Source organism: Alligator mississippiensis, chromosome 9 (assembly GCF_030867095.1).
Source record: "Alligator mississippiensis isolate rAllMis1 chromosome 9, rAllMis1, whole genome shotgun sequence".
Taxonomy (NCBI): domain Eukaryota; kingdom Metazoa; phylum Chordata; order Crocodylia; family Alligatoridae; genus Alligator; species Alligator mississippiensis.
In genome coordinates, this window is record NC_081832.1 from 37,177,249 (window position 1) to 37,187,325 (window position 10,077).

The window sequence follows — 10,077 nt, forward strand, 5'->3', positions numbered from 1 at the left end:
TAAACAAGCCAAGCAGATGATGCCACAACAGCACAGGCAACAAAAATCTAGCTAACCTAAAGGCTTCTCTGTTCCAGACCCTCAGAACTCTCCATGAGGAGCAAGGAATAAGGCTAATAGTCAAAGCTTTCTAGAATTTGTGTATTATACTTCTCACTAGATATGGAGCCAAGTGGGCAATTTCTGTCAAGTATCTTGTAGTAATTTCCCTTGCAGTAATTCTATGCATGTACTGAATATGTCCATCTTCTTCCTTTTGTTTTCAAGGGGTTGGAGCCATTTATGTTCGTCGTCGGCCCAGGGTAAGACTGGAACCCTTACAGAGCGGAGGAGGCCAGGAGAGAGGAATGCGGTCTGGGACTGTACCTACTCCTCTAGCAGTTGGCCTTGGGGCCGCATGTGAAGTGGCACAGCAAGAGATGGAGGTATATGGTATAACAATTCTGTTATACATTTTTATATAGGTGGTTAGCTGTGTCACTCTGAAGACATGCAGAAAGCCAGAGTACAGTACCTTAGAGAGTAACTGGTTCAGAGAGGTACTGACTTTTGTGGGCAACAGGTCCATTCTTAGCATCTGTCAAAGTAGATTGCTGCCAGTCCATTCCTAGCATGTGATGAAGTAGGTTGTGGCTACAAAAGTTAATGCCTCACTGAACCATGTAGTCTAGAAGGTGCTACCCTGTCTTACTTCCTGATTTTCTGCATGTGATCCAAGCAGGGTGCACTTACACCTTTTATGGGTGTCCTTCAGCCCCAAACCTCCGTGCAGTCTGCTGCTTGATCACCAGGGATCTTGGTTTTCTCTATTTAAAAAAATCCTAAATTCTCTAATTAAAAACACCAACATCAGGATTTTTCCTCAATTAAAATGAAACCCCACTATATGTAGGTGTGTGCGTGTGCGCGCGTGTGTGTGTGTGTGTGCATATCCATTTAATACAATATTTTTTATTTTTTCCAGTTTTAAAGCAAAATGGAAGCCTGTCAGTATCTCAATAATTATAATAACATAAATTCTAAATACCTGTGTATTTTGGTGCTTGATTTTGGTTTTTTTATCACCAGAAATCAGAGCTCCTTTTTGCTCACCAAGACATGGGTACAGCTGCAGCTGTCCCCACTGTTTTGTGGCACTAAGCAGCCCTGATATGCTGGTGCCCTGCTCCTGCGAACACCACTGCCCCTCGCTCCTGACCCACAGCCTCCTCTGGCCCACTGCAAGGGGCAGGTCAGGGCTGTGGAGAGCTACTGGCACCTCAACTGGCCTAGAGGCAGGGCCAGAGCCTAAAAGAGGCTGAAGGTCCCCTCAATGGGGGGGACATCACTGTCAAGAGAGGATAGGTGTTTAGCCAGCCACCATACTGGAATGATGGAGGCTGAAGCCCAGCCTCCTGATGGAAGGAATCTTCTAAGGGAGTCAAAGAGCTGGGGGCCAGTGACTGAGGGCAGGTTTTGAGATGGAGGGTGCAACAGAGTGACCAGGAGTGAGTAGCCCAGGGAGAACATCCAGGAGCTCAGTAAGGGGAGGAAAGTCTAGGGCAGGTAGGCCATAGGTGGCAACATGGGCCAGGAGGGCCCAAGGCCCAATGCCTGAATAAGAGTGAGGCCTAGTGGAGAGGCCTGAATAAGAGAGGCCAAGAAGGAGGTCCAGGTACATTGACAGACACCTGAGGCTTAAGTGGGCCATAGCCTGAGGTAGAGGTCCAGGTATGTCAGCAGACACCTGAGGCCTGAGTGGGCTGAAGGCCAAGAATGGAGTCCAAGCATGTCAACAGACACCTGATGCCCAAGGGGCGCAAAGCCCAAAGCCACAATGAGAGAGTGGAGTAGTGGCCCCAGTGAGAGGGCAAAGTGTGAGGGGCAAGGAGCCTAATGAGAGGCAAAGACCTAGAGAGGTGGCACAAGTAGAGGCCTCAGAGTAGGGGCATATGGCCCAGCTATGTCTAAGGACACGTGAGGCCAAGTTGGGTCAGAGGCTGGGCCTAGGTATGCCTGAGGATGCCTGAGGCCAAGTTTGGGCCAGTGACTGAGTGCGGCCCAGCAACGGGGCTGGGGAATTTGGAAGTAATTTCTGGATGCCATCCACAAGTCATGGTAAAGGGGAGGTCGGAGCCATGTATTAGGCCCTTGGCATCAGGGCATTAAATAGGCAGCCTCCTGCATTTTCCATCCGTTTGTTTTTTCCAATACATCAAGGCGTGACAGACAAGTCAGGGCGGACTGCCCTAGACAGGTGGGCGGACCGACATTATGACTGGTCCTGGGCATGGCCCTCTGTCACAATGTGCATATGACTGTATGCAATGGCTCTTTGTTTATTAGGGGTGCACCAATAGAGATTTTGAGGGCCGAAACCAATAGCTGATTTTTAAGGAGGCATATCAGCCAATACCGATCTGATTTCTGATACAGCTGCATGCAGCTGGTAAGTCTGTTATGGTGGATGGGGAGAGGAAGTGGGGAGAAAAGTTTGGGGGCGCAGATCAGTGCCCACCACAGTGAGGGAGGAATGGGGCTGGAGTAGGCAGTGCCCAGCTGGGGCAGGTTGGAGCACTGGACAGAGCCACGGCTCCTCTGGGAGGTATGGGGGGGGTGGCTCCTGCTGCTGTGTTCACTTCAGGAGGGCACGGAGGGGTGAGGGCGGGTCCCCAGATACGCACAGGGGAAGGGCTGCAGCTGCAGGCTGGGGCTGGAGCCGGAGTGCAGTCTTCCCAGTGCGTGGGGAGGGGGTTGGGCTGGGGCTGTGCTTGGGGTGGACGGTGGTGGTGCTGGGATGGGGGTTATGGAGGGGGCTGCAGCCACCCCAGATTTCGCCACAGCCCCCTCATAACCCCTCTCCCAGCACTGCCACCATCCACCCCAAGCACAGCCCCCACATGCCAGGAGCACAGCCCTGAGCGTTGCCCCGCAGCCCTGAGCACAGCCCCCATATGTGGGAAGAGCCCAGTGCAGCCTCAGCCGTCAGCTGTAGCCAATCCCACAGATCCCCCTCTCTCCCCTCCCATGCCCTCCTGGGGCATGCACAGCAGCAGGAGCCATCCCCCACCCCTGTCCCATGCGCCCAGGGTGAGCCACAGCTCCATCCTGTGCCCATCCCACCCTGGCTGGACGGCAGCTACCCCAGCTCCTGCCCCACTCCCTACCTCACCGCCAGGGGTGTTGATCTGCCTCCACGCCCCTTTCCTTCTACTACAACAGACTTACAAGCTGCTGGGCTGTACCTCCTTGCTATCTGCATGCTGCGCTGTGGCTGCACATATACATGGGCATTTATCTGCCAAATCATCAGTCGCATCAGGCCGATTTCTGATGCAATCAATTTTCTTTATATTGGTGCCAGTCCGATGTCAGACCGATGTATTGGTGTACCTCTATTGTTTATGCATAAACAGTTCAGTTTTTATATTACATAAACAGTACAAAGTAGACATATGGGCAAAATTTTCAAATGCACCTAAATCCTGGTTTCAAAAGTGATGTAGAAGCTCAGTTTCATAGAAAGTCAGTAGAACTTATATGACTGACTTTGAAAAAATTTACACACGCACTAAAACAGTGGGGGCTGACCTTTTTGGCAGGTGTTACCCATTAACCTCACATCCTCCCTGGGTGCCACTCCAATCCCCTTTCTCTTCCCAGTCTGCTGCCCTGCTTCCTGCCCTATATGCTGCTGTGCTGCCTGTCTCCTCTCTGATCTGCATGCCTCTTGCAGGGGCTGCCTGTGCCACTTGTGACATGTGCCGCAGGTTGGCCACCCTTGTTCTAAAATATATCGCCATTCATGAATGCCATGGCCTATTCAAAATAGCAGAGTATTTAGTTTGCCCCTCAAAAAAAAAATCCTGATTGCATCCAAGCTCAACTCACTGGGTGCGTCTACATGAGACGCTAACTGTGCAGTAGCTTAATAATATTGCACAGTAGCGCATCATAGCATGGACAATGCTAATGCGCTGCTCTGCAGTAGCATCACTAAAAAGGCATTCGCTGGCGCTATTGCACAGTAACTCCAGTTGTGCATTTATTTAGTACTTAATTATACAAGTACTATATTAAATGTGTAGTAACTACTGCACATTTTAATGAACGTGTAGATGCGCCCACTGAGGCTTAAGTCACACCAGTGCTGTTGGGTTATTAATCTCAATTGAGGTTTTTGTTCCAAGTTAGTAAAATATTTCTTAATGTGTTTGCTATACTCAGATGATATGTCTCTCTGCTCTTTTCCCACATGCAGTATTTTGTAAATCAAAAGGGAATACAAGAAGACTTTGTATGGCAACAAAAAGGATATGCTTGTAGGTGCAAAAAAGCACTGCTGAGATGCTGTGCCCACTCTGCATGAGCTAGTTCATATACTGGAAGCTGCACATACTAGTAGCTGCATTAAAATTGCACTGCATATGACAATAAGCCCTGAGCCAGACTTATTAAAAAAATTAGTCTCAAATGGCTGGTGACTCTGTGCAATACGTAAAAGAGTGAAAATTGTGTCCACTTGCCATATACTGATCTCTCTTCCTGTTTCTTTTATTAGTATGACCATAAACGAATCTCTTTATTGGCAAACCAACTAGTTACAAAAATAATGAAAGAAATTCCTGATGTAGTTATGAATGGAGATCCAGAACATCGCTATCCAGGTAAAAGTAGCAGAAATCTGATATTTTCTAGAGTTATAGAATCTACCAATATTTGCAGACTGCTTTATTTTTAATTTTGTTTCTTTTTTAAAAGCATCTGTCCCTAGTGGTTGTGCAGAAAACTTTCTAGGAGTAATATAATATGGTCAGTGCTGGAACATCTTCCTCAGATTGTAGGCAGTCTTATACTTTAGGTCTGAGATCTGTAAAATGCCCCATTCATTTTCAGTTTCACTGCTGCTCATTTTAACAATAATGTTATTTCTCTGGAAGCACTGGTGAATATGTGAGGTGCCTGGCTGCTTGTTAAAGGTTATTGAAATAGGAATTTGTATTTCAAGCCCTGCATTGAAAAGGGTTCATGTCCTTAGAGCTAAATCCCCGGAACATCTCTCCTTTCATAGTTGCCAGAGCTCTTGCTACCTTTTATCCTGTTAAGGGAAAATTGGATGCTTCCTACCAGTTTCCCAGGTGCAGTTACAACCTATCAATATAAAAATCTATTTCAATTTGAAAATTTGGTGGCAAGATAAGATTGATGTAAAATGTGAGGAGCCGGGATTTGTGTTGCATTTAATACCAGAAGAAATAACCAAAAGCAGAGAGAGGTTATGTGCTCTTATTAAGCAGAAACTACTATAGGAATGTCAAGTCACTTCAGCAAGTAAAGGTGTCAGGTCTAGTGAGCTGCTGAGTCCTAGACCCAAATCTCTTGGATCTATATCCTGTTTCACAGATTCAGACCAAATGACTGAAATATACATACGCTAGGGAAATCACTGCAGTTAGAAAAGGGAAGATAAATGCTCCCACAGTCCAAGGAGTTGTTCCACAAATGCTACCAGGATTCCTCAGCCTTTTGTGCTCCTCAGAAGAATTCTGAAAGATATGCAGGCCCTTGAGCCTCTGCATGCACTGTACTGAATCTACATCTGTATGCAAGGAATCTTGTGAAGATTGGGTCAGTGCTATATAGTAGAGGACCCCCTCCCCACCCAGCAGAGAGCCTGGGGCTCTTGGTCACTTCAAGAGAGCAAGAGCTCAGGCACAGCCCTAAAGGGAAGACGGGGCACAGCTGCAGCTGGGTTGATGTGACAACTAGATAATGAAAATAATTAGGGGTCACCTGACTGGAAGGGGACAGGCTTAGAGAGAGATAAGGCAGCCCCAGAGACAGGCAATGCAGGCTGGCCTGGAACCTGAATAGGGAAGAGCTCTGCAGGGGTACTTGTGGCCGTGAGCCATACTGGGAGCAGGCCAGGCATGGAGACAGCATGAGAAGAAGCTGAGGCCTAGCCATGCTTATAGACCCAGGATTGGGGTAGGACTTTGTTATAGCCAGAAGGGCTTGTGTTTTGATTTCTGTTTGACTTGGTGCCTGGGGGCAGACCAGAAGGGTCTGGCATGTAGGGGGGACTAGGTACCTGCAGCTTTGTCTGTTGCCTGGGGGGACTAAGAGGGTCTGGTGCCCATGGGGGACTAGATACTGAAAGGAAGACAAGGTGGTTTGAGGGGACTGTGAGGGGTGGCTTGGAGGTCCCATAGCAGCTGGGGGGTGGATAGGGGGTGCTACTGATCCTTGAATGCCCGGAGGGGTGATCTTGTAGCACCCAAGAGGGGTGATCTTGTACTGCCTGCGGGGGGGTGTGGAGGTGGTGCACACTCAGAGGTGCAATTCTATAGAGTCCATGAGGGAAAATGTTTCTGTTAATGCCAAAGAGGCACAGACTTGGGGGCCAGTGGGCCCAAAAGCCTAGGAAGGACAGGACTTGGATTGGGGGCCAGAAGGGCCTGAGCCTGAGAAGGGCAGAGCTTGAGGCCAGGGAACCGAGCACTTGAGAATGATGGAGACTGAGGTCAGAGGGCCCAGAGACAAAGGCCTTGGAAGGCAAGACAAGAAGCTGAGAAGCCCAGAACTTGGTTTGGTCAGTGAATTAGAGCTAGAGGGGTCAGCAAGAGGAAAAGGGCAGAAGCTGAGAAGACTGAAACCCAATCCTGGAATGAGGACAGGCTTGCTCTAAGACCTGCAGGCAGCCTCTCTCCTAATGAATCTTCACATCAAAGGCATGGTGGGTGAGTAAAGGTGGGGGACCCTAGATTTGGAGTCAGGGCAGAAACTGCGTGGCCACCTGGGGGGGGATCATGGCTGCCCCTGAAACACAATCCTGTCACACATCCCCACACTGCAAGCCCCAAATAAGCCTCCCTGCATGGGACAAGATTTTCCTTGAGTTCAGCTGACATCATTTTCTTAACTACAGGCTGCATCAATTTATCTTTTGCTTATGTGGAAGGGGAGAGTCTGCTGATGGCTCTGAAAGATGTGGCTCTGTCTTCAGGAAGGTAGGTGAGATACTGGATGCAGAAAAGGAAGCTTATGATAAATTACTCCCGGGAGGGGAAGGCCACCTACTGTTTGAATTGCAGACCTGGGAAAGGCGCTTCCATGACTTGCTTTTGCATTTCTTGAGTTAGTTTGCGGAGCATCTATACCATTTCTCTCTCAAAATGTTCTTTTGGGATTCTAGATTGAACCTGATCAGCAGGGATCCAGGTTTTCAGTTTCCCATGGGAACATGGAGAAAACCACAAATTTCCCATCTTTATCAGAGAAAATGCAGATTTTCCCTTTTAGCAGAGAAACCTGCGGGTTTCCCACTTGCAAAGAGCTCTGCAGACTGGCACAGTTCCAGTCTGCAAGAGCTGATTGCAAAAGGGTTGGGAAACCCCCAGCCCTGCCCTGAGGGGAGGAAGGGTGAGATCTGAGGCTTTTAGTCAGTCCCAAGGCTTACCTATAGCTCACTTTCCTTCTGGAGCCTGTAATGTTAGGTAAGTGGGGCTTGCAGGGAGCTGGGGGTGTTGTGGGGCGGGGCTGGGGGGAAGCTGGCTGGGGGCTGAGGGAGTGGGGAGGTGTTGGTAAATGACACAGAGTGCCCGATTGGCTGCACGTGGACCGCTGCAGCGCTATCGGCCTGACCAGGCTCAGTGCCTCCATCCTTCCCTTAAGAGCCCATAGCACCACTTGCAGTCCTTGCATAGCTAGCTGGACACTGGCCAGGAGCAGGGAGGTGTTGGTGAGAGATATGGAGTGCCCGACCAGCTGCACATAGACCGCGAGCGGCACTATGGCCCTTAAGGGAAACCATGTATGGAGGTCCGGGGAGGGCTGTGGGGGGCCTTTAATTTTAATTACGGATTTTGGGGGTTTTATCAGAGAATTTGTGATTTTTTTCATTTTTATTTTTTTTTTTACCAGGGAAAACCAGGATCCCTGCTGATCAGTTGACAAGTAAAAAAGTAGTTTTTCCTAACTGTCAGTCTCATAGGCTCAGTTAAAAATCTAAGAGCCCTTCTTGACTGTGTTGTACATCATCATTGGTATAAAGATTCTCAATCCAAATGTGCCCCCAGTTGGACCAGTGCAACCTCTGGGCTTCAATAGGATTTCATATAACTAACAGCATAACTGTAACATGTTGGGGTTAGACAGGTATCTTCACAAACTATGCAGGTTCCTATGTCTGATGCATAAGCAAGATGAGAATCCAGTACGCTCCCAGAGCTGTGTTGGCTCCACAAGACTGACACTAGTAAAGCCTCTGTATTGCTGAAGTCAGCTGCTCTTACAAATAGGGAGCCCCTGAATTGTACCAAGTTACCATTTTTTTTTTTTTTGCTTTTCAGAGTAAAGCGGTCTTTCAGATGTACATTTTTTAGGGGAGGTGTGCAGGTATCCATTTTATAAGCAGAGCCATTTTGAAAGAAAAGGCCCTTTGAAATCTACTTAATTGAATACTATATTGCCAAGAGGTCCTGCCCTGAGAGATGTTATTTTAGCCCATATTATGCAGGTTATGAATTATGGTTCACCTGGTTATACTGGAAATCATTAAGCTGCTATGGCTAATGCTAGTCATTTTTTTTCTCATTTGAAAGGCCACTAATTTGTTTTAATTTCTTTAAGAAGAAAAGAAAGGCCAGAGCACTTTTACTGTATTAAAATCCTCTTCAATTCTAACATTTTCTGTTTGAACTTTATAAATGCATCCCTTTTGTGCCTCAGATTCCCTTGCTGTAAAACTGGGGTGGTGGTACTTGGCCATCTTTGTGTAGTTCTGACATATAAGTTCCTTGAAGTGCCGAGTATTGTAAATAGGTGATCTTACTCAGGATTCCTATTTTTCGTAAATGTTTCTCACTCTTTGGATTCTGCTACTATTTGTGGGTCAGGTAGTAGCTGCCATTGCCAAGTTTGTTTTACAAAGTAGTCTGTTGGTGCTCTGTCACTTTTTACCTTGATTTGCTCTGAAAGATTTCTTTATTCTTTTTTTCTGTCTGTTCTCCACATCTTCATTTCATATCTACCTCTTTCAGCCTTGCTGCTGGGTGCTGGGGTGGTGTGAATGTTAAGGTGCATGGTTGACAGCCTAGAGGTTGCAAGTTCAGGGCCAAAGCAAAGTGTACTTACAGCATAGCCATGTCAGATTTCCACAAATTCTGCTAAATACCTTGTGACAAGAATATAAAAAGGAAGGAAGCCCTGCTGCTGCTTGTATTTGAACCAACCTGATATCTTTTTTTTTTAACTGTCCTCATCTTCCTTTCCTCACACTTTAACCTTATTAAACTTGTCTGCCTTCTGCTGTTCCTTCTTTTTCTGTTGCTGCTCCTGGAATTCCCCAACCTTGCAACAATTCCTGTTCATTTTCTCATCCTGGCTCCTTACTTTAACTGGCTGTTTGGGCCAGGGTCTTGATGTAATTTTGTGATGAGTCATGGAAACCTAAGAGTCTAAAGGGAAAATATTCTTTATTAGAGAGTATTGATGTAGTATGGAATGTTACTTTTTTCATTTTCACGTACACATCCTAAATTGAAAGTAAAATGTAAAATTATAATTTGGTTAGTGCTTGCACGTCTGCCTCTCTGGAGCCATCCTATGTTTTACGAGCGATTGGGACTGACGAAGACTTGGCTCACTCCTCCATAAGGTAAGTACCATGAAACTTTGGACTCTTCCAAAGTCTGTTCCCTTTCCTAGACTAAAAACAGGATTTGTTTCTCTTATCCCACATGCGCTCACTGTGTTATCACAGGTCATATTTTTGTTTTAGATTTGGCATTGGTCGTTTCACTACAGAAGAAGAAGTAGACTACACTGTACAGAAATGCATACAGCATGTCAAAAGACTGAGGGAGATGAGGTGAGCCACTTCTGTAATGAATGTAAAGGACGCTGGATACTGTAGGCTTCGTTTGGGTTTCCTCAAATTGTGCTGCTGGTGTGGTCCTCGTTTTAGAAATGAGACCCATTTGACAAAGTACTTAAAATCTGGTGGCCCCTTTGCACATAGCCGCCCATTGTTGCTAATATTGGTGCTGACTTGGATGCTCTGACAAGATGGATCAGTCCATACTTACCCTGCATTTT

At 47.0% G+C, this 10,077-nt stretch overlaps 1 protein-coding gene across 2 annotated transcripts in view; it reads left to right on the forward strand.

Moving 5' to 3' along the window:
- NFS1 (NFS1 cysteine desulfurase) overlaps window positions 1-10,077 on the forward strand; it is a 28,262-nt gene that overhangs the window by 15,938 nt on the left and 2,247 nt on the right. For both annotated transcript variants that reach the window (XM_059733320.1, XM_019485573.2), the window contains exons 8-12: window positions 268-425; window positions 4,541-4,646; window positions 6,908-6,989; window positions 9,554-9,637; window positions 9,761-9,850. In XM_059733320.1, coding sequence (XP_059589303.1) covers window positions 268-425; window positions 4,541-4,646; window positions 6,908-6,989; window positions 9,554-9,637; window positions 9,761-9,850 — 520 coding nt within the window. The remainder of the gene's footprint in view (window positions 1-267; window positions 426-4,540; window positions 4,647-6,907; window positions 6,990-9,553; window positions 9,638-9,760; window positions 9,851-10,077) is intronic.